Raw genomic sequence first — 18,862 nt, 5'->3', positions numbered from 1 at the left:
TGGGGGAAATTTTACATTATTAAAAAATAAAATAGCCTTAGTTTTGATTTTCCAAGCAGTTAGAACAACTGAAAAAGACTCTAATAGCTGTGTGGGTGCTTGTATCAGAGAGTAAGTATTATTTTCCAGCATTGTCCTAGGAGAGAAAACAAGTTTCATCTTGAGTCACTCAAATAGCATGGTGTGGCTGCCTAATGTCCAGGGATGAGAAAGTTCTGGGCCCAAGCTCAGAGGCAAACAGCCTCTGAGGGATCACAGTGGACACAGAATAGGTATATGCAGTAGATGCGTGCCAAGTATTTACCATCTTTGTTCTTTAAGGTCCTAATTAAAGCTTTTCCCAAGGAATTTCCCGAATGGTTCTGGGTCCATGATACCAACTAAGAAGTAATCAAAAAAGTCTATAGGCTCACAGATATTTTCAAATGTGCACTCAATATTGCCCAGCAATCCAACCAAGTTTCCCTGGAATGTCTGCTGCATGCGTACTAAGTCATCAGTCATGTCTGACTCTTTGTGACCCTATGGACTACAGCCCGCCAGGCTCCTCTGTCCACAGGATTCTCCACGCAAGAATACTGGAGTGAGTTGCCATGCCCTCCTCCAAAAGATCTTGCCAACCCAGGGGATTGAAGGTGTGTCTCTCAGTCTCCTGCAATGGCAGGTGGGTTCTTTACCACTAGCGCCACCTGGGAAGCTCTCTCTAAAATGACTCTTTCACACCTTTTCTTATTTCCTTAAGCTCCCTCATTTCCTGTTTCCCTCACACTGGTGATCTTGCCTTACATTTTATTGAGGAAATCAAAGTAATCAGCCAGGAATTTCTGCATCTTCGTATTTCAAAAAGCACAGAGTTCCTTCAGCTTCCTGTTTGCAAGGACACGGCCCCGGGGCCTCTATGCTCCTGCTCTGCTTCTTTCTGAATCTATGTACCTGACCCCTGTTTCCTGTCCAAGGTCAATCGTTCCCTTATCCCCAGCCCTAGAGCTGTCACCCTCTCACCTTCTCAGGCATTCTGCCCCTACTGTGTCCCCCTTTCCTTTGTACATCAGTCTCTCTCCGTGCAGTAGATCAGGTCCAGCTACAAACATCTCTAACAGGCCCTGTTTTAAAAACAAATGAAAAGGTGTGTACATTTGTCACACCTTTGCACATTGAGTCAATTCACTTCCAGCCAGGCCCTCGTTTCACTGCTTCCATTCTCCACAACAGTTCTGGAATTAAGAGTGGGTCTAAAATTGCCACTCACCTCACCTCACATTCTCCTCCTCACCTCCATCCACGAGCTTCCATACTCACCCCTATCTACCCATACAACGTCTCCATGACGCCCTGTCTACCTCGCTCATCTGGTCCTCCTTACCTTCTCAGCAGGCCTCAGCATACCTAAGTGTGCCTAACAGACTCCTAACTGCCTGGTTGACGTGTCCTCATGGACACAGGACAGGCATCTGCAATTCTTCATTTCCCGCTTCCTAAACTTTCTATTCCAGTAAGCAGCACTGCTGTTGATTGTGCCCAAACACCAGGGACATCCCTGCAGTCTCCCTCAAGGAGAACCACAGCCCCAGGATCAGGAAGTGCTGGGGCTTGCCCTCCAACACTCCTTCAGACCCTCCATGTCCAGAACACACAGGCAGCCCGCGCCGTCATCTCCAACTGGCACTGCCATCCCGTCTCCTAACCCGGCCCCTTGACACTGGCAATCTGTTCCGGGGCAGCACCCAGAGTGATCCTGTCCCCCCTCTGCCTAAAAGCTTCCACTGGCTTCCCTCTGTGTTAAGCTCATAGGGCAACGGCAAGAAACAGAACTTAAGACATCCTGCCATCTGTTTTAGGTTTCTCAGCTCAGGAGAAAGAAATTGGCTCAAAAAATCATTAACAGTCTTACAGTTAAGAATCTCTGACAACCTGAATCCACAGAGTGACTGGGGTAACACTGTTTTTCTTTTCGCCACAGTAACTGGCCCCCCAAATCAGCGCAGCAGGCTCTTTAACCCAGATGCTTCTAATATCAGTTCCCCAAGTGCAAGAGAGCAGAAGGCAGGGTTGCGCTTAAAGCTGACAAAGCAACAGCAGATACTTGATAAGCAATTTTATTTAATTTGTCCACATGGGCCAAAATGAGGGATAAGAGGCAAGAAGAGTTCAGGTCATATATAAAAGGGCTCCTAAAAATCTGATAGTTTGGAATACTGGAATGGTTTTAGCATGGAATGTCATGATTCATCTCTCGTATACTGTAGTGACATTATGAAATTTGTTTGCAGATTTATTTAATTAAAAATAACATCAGCCAGGACTTCCCTGGTGCTCCAGTGGCTGATTCCGTGCTACCACCACAAGAGGAACAGGTTCGATGCCTGATCAGGGAAGATCCCATATGCTACGGTTCAGTTCAGTTCAGTTCAGTTCAGTCACTCAGTCGTGTCCGACTCTTTGTGACCCCATGAATTGCAGCACACCAGGCCTCCCTGTCCATCACCAACTCCCAGAGTTCACTCAAACTCATGTCCATCGAGTTGGTGATGCCATCCAGCCATCTGTCGTCCCCTTCTCCTCCTGTTCCCAATCCCTTCCAGCATCAGAGTCTTTTCCAATGAGTCAACTCTTCGCATGAGGTAGCCAAAGTACTGGAGTTTCAGCTTTAGCATCAGTCCTTCCAAAGAAATCCCAGGGCTGATCGCCTTCAGAATGGACTGGTTGGATCTCTTTGCAGTCCAAGGGACTCTCAAGAGTCTTCTCCAACACCACAGTTCAAAAGCATCAATTCTTCAGCGCTCAGCCTTCTTCACAGTCCAACTCTCACATCCATACATGACCACTGGAAAAACCATAGACTTGACTAGACGGACCTTTGTTGGCAAAGTAATGTCTCTGTTTTTCAATATGCTATCTAGGTTGGTCATAACTTTCCTTCCAAGGAGTAAGTGTCTTTTAAATTCATGGCTGCAGTCACCATCTGCAGTGATTTTGTTTCCACTGTTTCCCCATCTATTTCCCATGAAGTGATAGGACCAGATGCCATGATCTTCGTTTTCTGAATGTTGAGTTTTAAGCCAACTTTTTCACTCTTCTCTTTGACCTTCATCAAGAGGCTTTTTAGTTCCTCTTCACTTTCTGCCATAAGGGTGGTGTCATCTGCATATCTGAGGTGATTGATATTTCTCCTGGCAATCTTGATTCCAGCTTCTGCTTCTTCTAGCCCAGCATTTCTCATGACGTACTCTGCATATAAGTTAAATAAGCAGGGTGACAATATACAGTCTTGACATACTCCTTTTTCTATTTGGAACCAGTCTGTTGTTCCATGTCCAGTTCTAACTGTTGCTTCCTGACCTGCATACAGGTTTCTCAAGAGGCAGGTCAGGTGGTCTGGTATTCCCATCTCTTGAAGAATTTTCCACAGTTTATTGTGATCCACACAGTCAAAGGCTTTGGCATAGTCAATAAAGCAGAAATAGATGTTTTTCTGGAACTCTCTTGCTTTTTCCATGATCCAGCAGATGTTGGCAATTTGACCTCTGGTTCCTCTGCCTTTACTAAAACCAGCTTGAACATCTGGAAGTTCATGGTTCATGTATTACTGAAGCCTGGCTTGGAGAATTTTGAGCATTACTTTACTAGTGTGTGAGATGAGTGTAATTTTGCAGTAGTTTGAGCATTCTTTGGCATTGCCTTTCTTTGGGATTGGAATGAAAACTGACCTTTTCCAGTCTTGTGGCCACTGCTGACTTTTCCAAATTAGCTGGCATATTGAGTGCAGCAGGGTGCAGCCAAAATAAAATAAAATAACAGCAGCACATGGTACAGAAATATGTATTATCAGAAGTTATAAAGTGAAAAATAGAGTTAGCATAATGCTAAAAGTTTCTTGTGATATTCCTTGAGAACCATTTCTATTCTTTTATTGACATATACCTATTTTCCCTGTGCATCAGGGGGATGACTCTACACATCGTGTTCTGCAACCTGCTTTGGCACTTAATAAAATTCTGAGGTGCTTCTGAGGCAGCACATGCCACATTCTTTTTCACATCTACACAGTATTCTGTCACACAGTTATCACCTAATGCATTTAACTAGTCCCAACTGATAGCTAATAGGTTCCAATAGGTTTTGATTATGGAAAGCAATGATGCATACAGCCCTGTATGGATGTGTATGGGGTGTGTGTGTGTGTCTGTGTGTCTGTGTGTGTATCCTACAGTGCTTTTGTGAGACTATCTACTGAATAAATTCCCAGGAGTCAAATTGTCAGAACAAAGACACATGCATTTTAAGCTTGGGTGAATACAGCTAAATTGCCCTCCAAAAAGGCTGTACCAATTTATACTCTTGACCCCAGAGCATCTTTGCCTCGTGCCTTGATTATCAAGAAATGTACATTTTCATCTCTTTTTTGAGAGGAAGATTGAGTTTCTTCTTTCACAGCTATAGGTATATAGCCATATATAGGTCTATGTAGATCCTGCTTGGCAAGATAAGATAGATAAATATATAGATTTATAGAAAGAGAGAAAGAGATCATTTTTGTTTATAGATTTTGGACCATATATTTTGGGGGCAGTTTATTTATTCACAAGGGATCCTGCAATTTGAGGAATTAACCCTCCATTTTTTACTTACATTGCCAATAGTTTTTCTTAATTTGCTATTTTTTATTTTGTTTCTGGAATTTTTCGCAAATATGAAAGTTCTGTGGTGTTTTTATTTTTGGTAATCAAATTTATTAATCTTTTTCTTTGTAATTTCTGAGTTCTGTGTCCTATTTAGAACTTAGAATGGCTTTCCATACTCCAAAACTACAAATATATTTACTATAAAAACTTTCCAAAACAAAAATTTCAGGAATGTGAAAACAATGGTCTGGAAACCTAGGCTTCCTCTATTAATAACAGGAACAGTAGTCAAAATTTATGTAAAACATGCTTCATGCAACATGTGACCTCAGGTTAGATTTCCATAGCTATTATTAATATTATCATGACAGATACAAGGAAATACTACTTAGCAGCATAATCTGAAGGTCTTCAAACCTTTAAATGCTCAAAAACTCACACATATTCACACACATTTCCAGGGTGGGTTCATGGCTATATTTTCATACCACTGGGGAGATAGAAAAGGATATGACATCTAAAAAAGATATATATTTAAGATGGTCAGTAGAGAGATTGTCTGAAGATATGCAACATAGAGGAAGACCATATGCCAAGTGTTGGGCTATTAAAAGAATAACTATGCAGTTTTTTAAAAATCTTTTATTATTAATGCCCTATTTTGTTAGGAATAATCCAGAAAGAATAGTTTTATAACAGAGTAAGACTGAAAATAAATCCTTCAAAATGCCATTGATAGAGTGGACATGAGCTGCACATTACCTAAAACAAGAGTGTGTGCATGCATGTGTCTATGAGTGTGGGCGAGTGTGATACTGTGGCTACAGAGAGAGTTCAGCTGAGGTAGATACAAAAACTTGTAAAAGTTAGCACAACACCATTTGCTGGTTTCTTTATGGTACTCTAACACCTCCTTGCAAATTCAATACAGACAGTTTTCAAAAATATATTTTTATTGTGTATATAAGAAGTGAAAGAGTTAGCATATGCTGACCCATATTTTTTCAGTCAAACACAAAATCTTTAAAAAGAAAATCTACCAGCAACAAACAAAGTTTAAAGATCCAATATGTCTTGCTTATAGAGTAATTCCCAATGCTAGACTCCATGGCTACAGTCAAACCATAAAGTGCTTACTTAAAGTGCAGGAGCTTGGACCCTTGACATCTTAGAAAGATGTCATTATTCAGCTTCTCTTTGAAGGCCCAGACATCAGCATTTTTAAAGTTCTACCAATGATTCAACTTTGGGGACCACTATTCTCTGGCAAATGTAAACTAGTCTCTTGCAGGGGGACTCTATTGTATGGTGTTGTTTTTGTGCACTGGTTTTTGCACGTCTCCCTTCACTGTGTTGGGTACACGAAGGGCACAAGCTCCAGTGTCCCCAGTGAGGCCAAGTCACACCACAGTGTCAGCAAATTGGCTTTCTGGATGCTGAGAAACTTCACCCTGACAAACACTAACCTTCTTGCAAGCAGTAGCTTGGCACTGCAGAAATTTTGTTCATGAAGCCAAGGCGTAGATTAAAAAAAAAAAAAATGGTGTCTTTCTAATTCTGAGATGAAACAAAAGGTATACTCTTTCTTCCCATCAACCAGATGAATAATTTCAACAGGATATATTGGAACTACAAAACCCAAATGAAACCATGGTCTCTAAAAGTCAAATTAAGGTGAATTCATGCTAACTGAAGTAAGGTCAGTGCTAAGGCAGACAAAAATGTCTTGGCTCAACATGGAGTCACTGAAAAAGGAGTGTGAATGGTAATTTCCCTTAAGTGGGAAAGAAGGTACCAAAAGCCAGTTTAGCCAACTCCAGCAGCGTATTCTATTGAGCCCATCACTGTGTTTACGCTCAAGATGTTACTGGGTAAAATGTTTAGGTGTTTGTAAGCCTCTCTAATGTAATTTTCAACAAGAAGAATTTGTGATGGTTACAGTACCCACAATTTAATTTTAGCCAGATGCTTTTCCCAATTTTTAAATTTATTTTTAGCCTAGCACATGGCTTCAGTGGAAACTGAAAATGAGAGCTAGACACAGTTTTCATCACATATGCAGAGTGAAAATAGTAACACTTGGTGTATTTTGTGCAGATTATTTTTTAGGAAAGTGATAAAATGCACTGTGAAAAAAACATAGTTTAAATATGCTAATGTTACTACCCAAAGTCTCCATAAGCAAGTAAGAAAGATCAAGTTAAGCAATACAGTTGGCTACAGTAATCTAAATATATTGTAGCATTTTGTTTAGCAGTTTTTTTCTAGAATCAGCTGTCAGTGAAACAACAGAAGTGGCAAATATTTCTTAAACTATATTTGATGAATCGTCACAATAACTGACCAAACCTTAGGAAATACTTAAACGTTTTCACTCTTCCATACACAGACACACGCCTTTTGACTTTCAAGGGAAGTTTAACAGGCTGTCTCTACTTGTGTTCCCTTTGTTTGTTCAGATAGTCTTAGGTGGATCTGTGGGTAGGTAGGTAAAACCGATTCGCAGGGTAGAGTTATCCTATCTATGTTATGAGAATTGTTGATATGACCACGGAATTCAAACTTTAAAGTGAATTTACTTGCACATAACCTGGAACAAAAACTTCCTTTTCTGTGCCAGGAAATCAAAGAGGGGCATTCCTGCTACTCCAGAATAGGGGAACACTCCAAAAATCTTTTTTTTCACATGAGTCACCTTGAAAATTTAATATCCCATAATCACGGATAACAAACTGCAAATCACAGAACCACAAACAAGCATCAACTTACCGGAGATGTGGTTAATCGAAGGATAGTGCCATTTTTTATTTCATTTCTATTCTGGAAAAGAAAAAAAAAAACTGTAAATCTTCAAGTGGAAGCTTGGGAAAGAAGAACACAAAGGCACATATCACCTAGCAGAGAGTCTATATATAAATAATATGCATTCATATGATTCGGTCTATTCTCACTTGAATAATTTTTAATTCTTTCTACAAAGGACTTTAAACTGGGTCCCAAGGCAATGGCACCCCACTCCAGTACTCCTGCCTGGAGAATCCCACGGATGGAGGAGCCCGGTAGGCTGCAGTCCATGGGGTCGCTAAGAGTCGGACACGACTGAGTGACTTCACTTTCACTTTTCACTTTCATGCATTGGAGAAGGAAATGGAAACCCACTCCAGTGTTCTTGCCTGGAGAATCCCAGGGACGGGGGAGCCTGGTGGGCTGCCGTCTATGGGGTCGCACAGAGTTGGACATGACTGAAGCGACTTAGCAGCAGCAGCAGCAGATGCATTAACTTTATTTCCCCCTTCAATTCTTTTTAATTTAATTTTTATTTTATTTTAGAGTATAGCTGACTTATCATGTTGTGATAGTTTCACATGTATAGCAAAGTGATTCAGTTATACATATGCATGTATTCTTTTTCTGACTCTTTTCCTATATATGTTATTACAGAATATTGTATAGAGCTCCTTGTGCTATATAGTAGGTCCTTGCTGATTACCCATTTTTATATGTAGTAATGTATACATGTTAATCCTAAACTCCTAATTTATCCCCCCACTCCTCCCTTTCCCCTATGGTAACCGTAAGTTTGCTTTTGGTGTCTGTGAGTCTATTTCTGTTCTGTTTCTTTCTATCATCATGGACAGCATACCATACAGAGGAAGCAAATATGAACCCAGAGAATAGATACATGGGACACAAGGATAGCAATCAAAACAAGCAAGTTTAAAAGATTATTAAAAGGAGTATTATCCAGCAAAATCATTCCTACATACATACCCAAGAGAACCGAAACTACATAACCATATAAAAACTTGTACCTGAATATTCAGAGAAATTTTATTCATAACGGCCAAGGTATAAACAACCCAAATATCCATCAGCAGATGACTGGATAAACAAAACATGGTAAATCCATTCAATGGAATATTACTAAGCCATTAAAAGAAACAAAGTATTGATTCATGCTACCACACGATCTTGAAAACATTAAGTGAAAGAATTGAGATGCAAAAGCTATGTATTTTATGATTCCATTTGTCAAAAGAGGTCCATCCATAGAGACAAGGAAGCAGACTAATGGTTTCAAAGGGCTGATGGAGGAGGATTTGGGAGTGAGTGTTAACCGGCACAGGAATTTTTTTTCAGGGGTGATGAAAATGCTCTAAAATTGATGGTGGTGATGATTTTAGAAATCTGTGAATATAGTGAAATCCAACAAATTGAAGAATTAAAAGCCAATGAGTTAAAGAGCCTCTTGATGAAGATGAAAGAGGAGAGTGAAAAAGCTGGCTTAAAACTCAGCATTCAAACAACAAAGATCATGGCATCCGGTCTCATCACTTTATGGCATAGATGGGGAAACAATGGAAACAGTGAGAGACTATCTTCTTGGGCTTCAAAATCACTGCAAATGGTGACTGCAGCCATGAAATTAAAAGACACTTGCTCCTTGGAAGAAAAACAATGACAAACCTAGACAGCATATTAAAAAGCAGATATATTACTTTGCTTACAAAGGTCCATATAGTCAAAGCTATGGTTTTTCCAGTAGTCATGTAGGGATGTGAGAGCTGGACAATAAAAATGGCTGAGCACCGAAGAATTGATGTCTTTGAGCTACGGTGCTGGAGAAGACTCTGGAGAGTCCCTTGGAGAGCAAAGAGATCAAACCAGTCAATCCTAAAGGAAAATCAACCTTGAATATTCATTGGAAGGACTGACAATGAAGCTCCAATACTTAGGACACCTGATATAAAAAGCTGACTCACTGGAAAAGACCCTGATGCTGGGAAAGATTGAAGGCAGGAGGACAAGGGGACGACAGAGGATGAGACGGTTGGATGGCATCACCCACTCGATGGACATGAGTTTGAGCAAGCTCTGGAAGATGGTGAAGGACAGGGAAGCCTGGTGTGCTGTAGTCCATGGGGTTGCAAAGAGTTGGACATGACTGAGCAACTGAACAACAACAGCAACAAACTGAACACTTTAACAGGTGAATTTTTGGTCTGTGAATTATCTCAATAAAGTTGTTCTCTTTTTTGGGAAAAAAAAAGTTAAGAAGGAATCTGGTTTCTGGTTTCTTAACATTTGCTGGTTTCTATTGAACGTTGCCTTGAAGTTAAGAACAAACAGCATATATGAGCAGATTCCAAATTGGTCCATCTCCACTCAGCAAGTATATTGGAAGTGAGTGTTGTGAAGCTTTCACTTAGCATCTTTGGCATGCAAAGAATTTCACTGGCAGTTTCCTCTTCTGCCACCAGAGTACGCACCATGCTCAGCTTTCAGGAGTTGACCTTCTGGGAGTCACACCACCGCATCCCCCACCCCGGAGCACTGAGCCAGAAGGTTAATAAAGTGCCTTGTGGGTCAATCTCCTGCACCATTTCTGACAAGCCACAAGCTAGAATTTGCTCAGGATGCAGCAGGCACATTGGAGTAGTAGGAAATTTCTCAGAATGAGATGCCATAAACACAGAATACTCACTCTCGCCCTCAGCCAATTCTGATGACTTACTGGAAAATGAATTTTCTAGAACAATTATCTGAAAGCGAGCAGGCCTCAGGCCAGTACTTTCTCCCAAAGAAATCCTAATCTGAACGTTTTACACTGAGTTCAGCAGGCCTGAAAGCTCCACACTGCTAGATCCAAACTTTCCTCGGGCAATTTCAGCCCAATTTAGAGCATCCCCAGCCAGACACCCTGGGCCACCTCTTGAGAGAGCAAGGTCTTCATTACCGGAAGTGTGTAGGCAAGGGCTGGATGACCACTGGGCAGCCCGGTTCAGTTATAAGATGGTGAAATGAATTTCAGTATTTTTTAAAAAAATCTTTCAACTCTAAAATTCTATGCCTCTAAGAGAAATGGAGAGGAAAACCAAAAATACTCATTATAGAATATTAAGGAAGCCAAATAGATAGCTATGTCTTTCCTGCTCAGGTTTTATATGAATCAAGAAATAAAGGAGTCAGAAGGTGAAAACCTAAAATATCTCCTTTATTAGTGATTATGGAACACAGGGTTGAGAATGATAACCAGCAGAGAGCTAACGAAACCCTCAGATTAGCATACCTGTTGAGGTTAAGACCCAAGTCGGGTTCCTTCCCAAGAGGAAAAGGGGGCCTAGTTTATTCTTCCCAAGTAACAAATCAAGCAGGAAAAGAGGGTATAAAGAGGCCTGGAGGGTTTAGCAATAATCTCTCCTCGTGAAAATTAGTAGTGGTGATGAAGCATTCCTAATAAAAGCGGTAAATTAACATTTATTGAAAGGCACTGTGGTGAGGGATTTGGGGTTTTGTTGGAATGGTTATTTAACCATCATAATTATCTTATGTTCACTTTAAAGATAAGAAACCAAAGCTGCCAAGAGGATAAGTTATTTGCCCAACATCAAGGAGGGGGAGGGGGGGACTCAAACCCCTCAGGGTGGGGGCAGATGACATCAGAGGCTGTGCTCCCTCTGGAAAAGGTAAACAACTTAGACCTTGCATTCCTCGTTAGAGGGGCGAGCTCATCATCTGATTGCCATATATGAGAGCAAAGAAGTAAGTGCGGTATTAACAAACGCTCTGCAGATTCCCAGGTGCTCTCCAGGATGTCCTGGACACGAGGCACTGGGTGGAATTATGGCTGGGGTGACCTCAAGCAATTGACCTCCATGTTGACTCCTTCCACACAGACTCCTGACTTTCTGGGATCCAAGAATGAGTACTCTGAAGAAAGAGTCTTGAGGGTTGTTTATTTAAAACAAAAGCAGTGTCAAAACCACTGACAGGCAGGGCTGGGTTCAAATTCCATCTGACTCACACCACCTTGTAAGCTCAGTGCAAGCTATTCAACCACTCCAATCTAAAATGGGAAGAACAAGTCATTGCTTAGAGAATGCAGCAAGAACCAGATGTGACGTATGAGCTGTGCCTGGCCTAGAATTCTTTCAAAATGGGATTGTTACATTGAGAGCAGCACGCATCCCTTCTCAATCGGCAGCTGATTTGCTTTCTGTCTCTTCCTTATACCCAAAATACATTTTTTAATCAGTGTTTAGTATTTTGGAACAATAGATAAACAACAACAGCAAAAAATAGAAAAGCCACAAATATATGCATTAAAAACTTTAAGATCCCAACAGAAAGGTAGATCAAACTCAAAGAAAGAGCCAATGGTAGACATCTGCTTCGGAGACTTTTCCATCAAGAAAATCCCCTGGATGCCACCTCTCGTGCCACTGACTGATGATGACGCCTTTTGCTCTCCAAGGAAGTCGAACTTGGGATGTAAACACGGGAAAAGGCTTGGACTTATTCTTATTTCATAAGTCTCATCCAGACAGTGTAGGGCATCACTGATGAGTTGGGTTTCCGGCTAGGATAGTCTGAACTAGATCCACATCTCACTTCTTACCTGGGGAATCTGGTACAAGCAACATAGCTACCCTCTGTGTCAGCTTGTTCGTGTGTAAAATAAGGATAGCACCCGTCTCCTAAGGCTGTTCTGAGGATTAACTGAAATAATCCATTTAAAGTGCTTAGGACAGAGAATGGCACCTTGCAAACGCTCATGAAAAAAGTTAGCTGCTTATTATTAAGTGCAAAAATAACATCCGAAAAGCACATTGCTGCATATGCTTACTTGTTTTGAGCCAGTCTCTATATGTAATCCAGCCAGTAAAAATAACAGTGCTGTCTAGGTGATCTTGAGTCTCAGACTTCAGGAAGTCAGCAGCACATATCCAGCGGGATAACAAATGCTATCAACCATTCACCTATTCCATCAGCAGATCAGCACGGCTGAGGGGAGGTCTGGCACACAGCATGCTCCACATTAAAGGCTGAGGACCTGGCACCCATTCTTTTATCATACTCTCGGGCCTCTACATCTGTTTCAGAAGGGACTTCTTTGATGCAGTCCTCCAAGCATCCAGCAAGCGGTGTGTGTGTGTGTGTGTGTGTGATTTTACTTACTTATCCTGCCCATTGCCTGCCTCCCTCTACCTCCTGTCCATTCCCTCCAGCTTACCCTGACCAATTCACCTCCATCCGCTGATACTCTGCCCCAGCTGGCATGGATCCATTCTTCCTTAGTGAAGTGAGTAATACTCTAGCTAGCTTTGTCTGATCAACAGGTTATGTCAGTGACCTTTGGTAAGCAGATTTCAACAGGATCAATCCAGCAGCATTCAATAGAGGCACTTTTCTCAGGCCAGACAAGGAACGTCATTAAATGACTTATAAAAGCATGTGTGTGTGCGTGACGGGAGTACTTCCCTGATGGTTCAGGGATTAAGGGGGGAAAAAAAAAAAAAAAGACTTTGCACTTCCAATGCAGGGATTACAAGTTTGATCTCTTATTGGGGAACTAAGATCCCACATGCTTTGTGGTATGGCCAAAGAAAAAAATTAAATTTTAAAAAATATATAAAATTTTAAAAAGATATGCACTTTAAAGAAAAGCATGTGGGGGAAGGAACAGCAACAACAACAAAAAAGTGAACTCCCTCCCTCCAAACAGAGAGGGGGATTCTGCAAAACTAAAGAATGTATTCATCAACTCACAGAGCCAAGAAACTGTCCCATGCCCCTCTCTGGGAAATCAGTCTTTAATCCCTGATTCTCATGGGATCTTCATACCACTGGCTTGAGAATCACCCTGAGTATTAAAATGCAGATTTCTGGGACTCCCCAGCCCGCCAAGCACACACTCAGGGGCCTCAGCGGCTACATTTTCACTATGCTTGCAAATAATTCTGATGCACAGTAAAGTTTAGAATCATCCCGGTCTAATTCATAAGATCCTGCAGCACATTTAGAGTCAGTGTTTGGAATTTCAAGGTAATAAAGTAAGGCAAACAAGACTAATGGCAGCTCCTTAAAAATGAAGAAGAGAGCAGCAGAAAGAACATTTCTGCAGAGAATGTCCTAAAGTAACAGCACACAATGTACGGGAAGAATGACAAGGGCCCAGTGAAAGCCGCTAAACCCCGCTGTCACAGCTCCTGCCACCCAGCAGTGGCAGACTGTACTAGCCCCTGACATTCACAAGCATCTCCATAGGATGTCTTTGTGCTTCTTCACAGAACCAGCTCAGTGACTCGGCCTCTGTGTGGATCGGATAATAAGATTCCTCAGGAAAATGTCACTGTTGTCATATTTTGCCTTCTGAAATTTGTTTATCTCAGTAGGCCAACTTTCTATGTAGCCAGGCAATATTAAGAATTATTCCCTGGTCAAAAATTCCAAATTCTACCCCCTTCCTGTGACTGAGAAAGGAAAGCAGGAGGTCAGAGGGGGAGGGGGCACTCACGACCAGACCCTGCAAGTCCAGGCAGCTCCAGGACCTTTTCTCTGGTTCTGCCTTTGTCTGTCACTGTCTCTCTCCCCTAATGTGATGGGGTCCTTACTTTGGAAATAATACTAGGAAATAACGCTGTTCTTTGTATCCATTACTCAGTCATCACAGAGGCTGATTTTTCACTGTAAACCTGATCCTTTCTATCCTTTATGCGTCCATTTGCATGATCTTCAAATCTTTGGGCTGAGGGAAATAACTGAGGACCACATATGACATGCCGGTTGCTAGGTTACAGAGCAATGCCTCTAGACAGAGGACTACAGGTCTAACATTTGAGGAGGAGTATAGAAATACCCTAAAATAAACCTGAACCCCCAAAGGCCAGGAGAAAAAGGCTGAGAGGTGCGGTGGGGAAAAAGAATAAGAAAGAAAGGGTGCCAAACTCTTTTAAAAGCACATTTCACATAACTAATATTGCAGACTTCCCTGGGGTCCTTACCATCAAGGACCATGTTCCTTCCCAGCCCCACGCCCCAGCTCCATATAGCTTGAGCAATTCATCATCATCCATGGACGGAAGGATCTGGATGTGACTTCTTTCCACTCTTTTTTCATGCCACTAACTAGATTCTATTCTCAGTTATTGTCTTTCTTTAGTCAATTTATTTTTCATAACACCATGTACCATTCACACAATTCCCCAAAGCAAAAGAAGATAGACAAGACAGGTGATAAGGAATATTTAGCTAATTACCTATCTGTCCTATGTAAACACAGACCATGATAGGGGAGGGCCTGTTCCATCAGAACGCTTTGTTCTCTTTCTACCTGTAATAAGATCTGGGTAAAAGGAATGGAGAAAAGCTGGTAGACAGTCCTCAGGAGCCCAGGGAATCTATGGGATGTAGTGATCCCAGGGGAGAGCCAGAGGAGAATGCCTGTCCCCCTTTTCGTTTTCACCAACTGCTTGTAGGAGACAAAGAACAATGTTTTCTGGAAAAGAGCATGCTTATCTTAAAGGAACAGGCACTATGAGATTTCACTGCTGCTTGGAAAGAGGCACCTTTTAGAAAGCCAGGGAAGATGCTTGCTTTCTCAGCCAATTTCATATGGCAAGAGTGAGACACATCTACCTTTGCCGGTCCTAGGTCCAGGCCCTAGGACCAAAAACTCAGGGTAGAACCCAATCCATGTCTCTGTCCCTCTAACATCCTAGAGAAAAAACTGATTGAGTCCAATCTGTTAAGAAATAATAAAAGGTCACTATGTAGATAGCATATTCAAAAGCAGAGATATTACTTTGCCAACAAAGGTCCGTCTAGTCAAGGCTATGGTTTTTCCAGTAGTCATGTATGGATGTGAGAGCTGGACTGTGTAGAAAGAAGAGAGATGAAGAATTGATGCTTTTGAACTGTGGTGTTGGAGAAGACTCTTGAGAGTCCCCTGGACTGCAAGGAGATCCAACCAGTCCATTGTAAAGGAGATCAGCCCAGGATGTTCTTTGGAAGGACTGATGCTAAAGCTGAAATTCCAGTACTTTGGCCATCTCATGAGAAAAGTTGACTCACTGGAAAAGACTCTGATGCTGGGAGGGATTGGGGGCAGGAGGAGAAGGGGATGACAGAGGATGAGATGGCTGGATGGCATCACCGACTCGATGGACATGAGTTTGTGTGAACTCCGGGAGGCCTGGCGTGCTTCAATTCATGGGGTTGCAAAGAGTCGGACATGACTGAGCGACTGAACTGAACTGAACTGAACTGATGTAGATGGTGAATCAACCTTGAAGTCAGAGTAGTCAGTTCCCTTGAGCACAGAAGGTGACAGGGATAATTTTGGTAATACAGACAGTGGGGTAAGCACTAGCAACATCTCAATACAATAAACAAAGAGAAAACATTTAAGGCTTTTGAACATTATAACGGAGGGAATGTTTCAGAGAAATAAATCTGTCAGCAGCAGAGAATTAGAATGGAGAGTAAGTTAAAGAGATTGGGCAAGGTGGTGGAGGGTTGCAGCAATACACAGCTGCTTCCATCTCTGCAAGGCTTGGCATTCACTATATTAGACCCCGGATTCCAACCACAAGACTCCTGGCTGGGAGCATCTCCTGTCTCCAAGTTAACAATCCAACAGAGAGACCCAAGAACTGAAAAACTAGTAATAAGCTCTGTGACAAAAATCTGTGCCTTTCTTCCTACACATGACTTGCAGGACAATGAACAAAGACACATTTTTCATGGGTGATTTCATAATGTTTAGCAAAAGCCTTAAAAATCAAAATCAAATTCTATGAAGTTTTTTCCTTTGGAAACACCAGAAAGGCAAACATTTTATGAAAGATGTCCACCGAGGCATCATTTATAACAGACAGAAAACAACTAAAAGCAAGCCCAGATACTTTAGTTATTCATTTACTGTCTCTTAACCCGAAATCCAACATTCTTGGCCCAACTGCATATTGGAGCTGGGCCCTGCAACCATTTCCCTTTTGCCATCTAGGAGAATGTTAAACTTCACCAACAGAGAGCACTGGAATGATCCTGCCCGGTCATCAAAAGGTGGTTCTCTTTTATCATTGTTATTATCATCACCATTGTTATTACTATTATACAAAGAAGTCCACAGGCCTCATCCACCCTCAACCATTCCCCTAAAATAACTTGTGACGGTCTATCTACTTTTTGGAACCCTATCCTAAAACAACCTGGGATTCTGTAAGGACAAATATTTTCTGATTCAGGTGAGTCAGTGACAATTCTCACCAGGCATTTTTTTTTGCTGCACTGGGTCCTCACTGCTGTGAGTGGGATCTTTCTCTAGTTGGGCAGAGTAGGGGCTACTCTGGAGTTGCAATGCACGGGCTTCTCATTGCAGTGAATTCTCTTGTTGCGAAACACAGGATCTAGGCACATGGGCTTCAGTAGCTGTGGCTTGCAGGCCCTACAGCGAACACGTTCCAGTAGTCGTGACACACCGGCTTAGTTGCTCCGTGGTATGTGGATTCCTCCTGAACCAGGGATCAAACTTCTGTCCCCTTCATTGGCAGGTATGGAGTCTTATCCACGGCGCCACCAGGGAAGTCCTCTCCAGACAACTTTTAACAACCTTGTGGCTTTTGTCTTTAAAAGCTCCTGACTCTCTTCCTTGGAATATTCTTTTGTGTTTACCCGAAACCTGTGTCTTCTGAATTGCAAATCTTAAGACCCCCAAAAAACTCTTTTCTAATACGCAGCCTCCTGCATTATTTTTAAGTTAGCACATAAAAAATGTAGGTTGCATAATAGTATTGCACTATGAATCCAAATTGATGGAATATATTATGTGTGTATAAACTGATAAAATGCTGATGTCCAGGTAGATCCAGTAACAACTGGGCAACAATGCTTTTTACTTACAACATATGAAAAAAAAGAAAAGAAATTTTTTAAAATGGCTGATATTGTGAGTATTTGCCCACCCCAGCTAATGAACACTGGTTATGTTTCTAGGGGAGAAAGCAATCTCCATGGTTTTGGACAGAAAGATGTGCACAAGCTAGGGTAAACCACATAGATCAGGCCTCCCCTATGGTCCCTTTTTTCTATCTATTTGAGATAGAGATTTCATTGCCAGCCCCTCCTGCTATCAATTTTAACATAACCCCCAATCAGATGGCATGTGTAAATGTTTAAACCTGGATTGTGAAGGGCAAATCTCAGTGGTCTCAGAAATCCACAAAGTGCTGGAGAAGAGAGCTGCACTTACAGGAAAGAAGCTTATGCTTGTAAAAAAAGAAAAGATTTTAAAGGGCCATTCCAGTGGCATTGACAAGCATCACTAAGGATGCTGCTTGTTTTTCTTTGGTCACGTAAGTCATGTCTGACTCTTTTGTGACCCCATGGACTGTAGCCTTAGTCTCCTCTGTCCATGCAATTTCCCAGGCAAGAATACTGAGTGGGTTGCCATTTCCTTCTCCAGGGGATCTTCCCGACCCAGGGTTCAAACCCCCATTTCCTGCACTGGCAGGCAGATTCTTTACCACTGAGCCACCAGGGAAGCCCAGGAATGCTGCTACACCTAGGAAAATACAGATGCTATGGCCTACTCTAGGCAAAGCCAATGCAGACAACAGACTACGGAGTGAGAACGAGACGCAAACCTTTATGATGGAGAGGAGAGCTACTGAATAAAATGGGATGGAAACACCAGAAAAGGAAGAGTAACTGAGCTTGCTGCTGGTTTCAAAGAGACAGTGTGGTGTCTGGCATCTCGAACACAACCTGCTGTGATGTGAGCCACCCTAACACTGGTATCAGATGGGACTGATCCAAACCTCGGCATCACTACTGACAGCTTTGTCACCTGGGCATTTGGCATAGAGCCTGGCACATAGCAGGTGCTCAGTGAACATCCGGTCAATTAATACATGGGCATGACAGCTCCTCCGAGCCCACCTCACTGCTATAAGGAAGATCGTCACACCTAGACCGTATGGTGTTGTCATGGGATAAAATTAGACAGTGCTAATAAAGGCTCTGCCTGGCACTGGGTAAGGACTTGATAAATCATTCACAAAGAAGAGGCAGCTTGGGTACTGGGTACTGGAAATACGAAAAATCTGTCAGATCAAGAAGCGGGAACAGAAGCTCAGGCAGAGTAAATGCAGTTCAGGCCATTAGGTTCCCCTGCCTGAGATCCTGTAAGGCAGAGATTTAAAGAATCTCTTTTCTTTTTGCCCCCTTTCATGGATGTTTTGGAAGTCTAGTGAAACCTACAGATCACTTCTACAAATAACACTTTTAAATGCATAAAATAAAATACAGAAGCTTGCAAAGAAACCAATAGTTATCCAAGTTTTTGAATTGTATCATAGTAATACATATGCTACTTTTTCAGTATCAGTTCAGTTCAGTCGCTCAGTCATGTCCAACTCTTTGTGACCCCATGAACCGCAGCACGCCAGGCCTCCCTG

The 18,862-nt window shown here is 42.0% G+C and overlaps 1 protein-coding gene across 5 annotated transcripts in view; it reads right to left on the bottom strand.

Annotated features, from left to right (window-relative positions):
• The window catches only part of ELMO1 (engulfment and cell motility 1), a 584,006-nt gene that overhangs the window by 389,992 nt on the left and 175,152 nt on the right, over window positions 1–18,862 (bottom strand). For all 5 annotated transcript variants that reach the window (XM_061414116.1, XM_061414119.1, XM_061414114.1 and 2 more), the window contains one exon: window positions 7,392–7,442. In XM_061414116.1, the coding sequence (XP_061270100.1) occupies window positions 7,392–7,442 (51 nt within the window). The remainder of the gene's footprint in view (window positions 1–7,391; window positions 7,443–18,862) is intronic.

Source organism: Bos javanicus, chromosome 4, assembly GCF_032452875.1.
Source record: "Bos javanicus breed banteng chromosome 4, ARS-OSU_banteng_1.0, whole genome shotgun sequence".
Taxonomy (NCBI): Eukaryota; Metazoa; Chordata; class Mammalia; order Artiodactyla; family Bovidae; genus Bos; species Bos javanicus.
The sequence above is the reverse complement of the archived record's forward strand: the minus strand, read 5'-3'. Positions and strand labels throughout refer to the sequence as shown.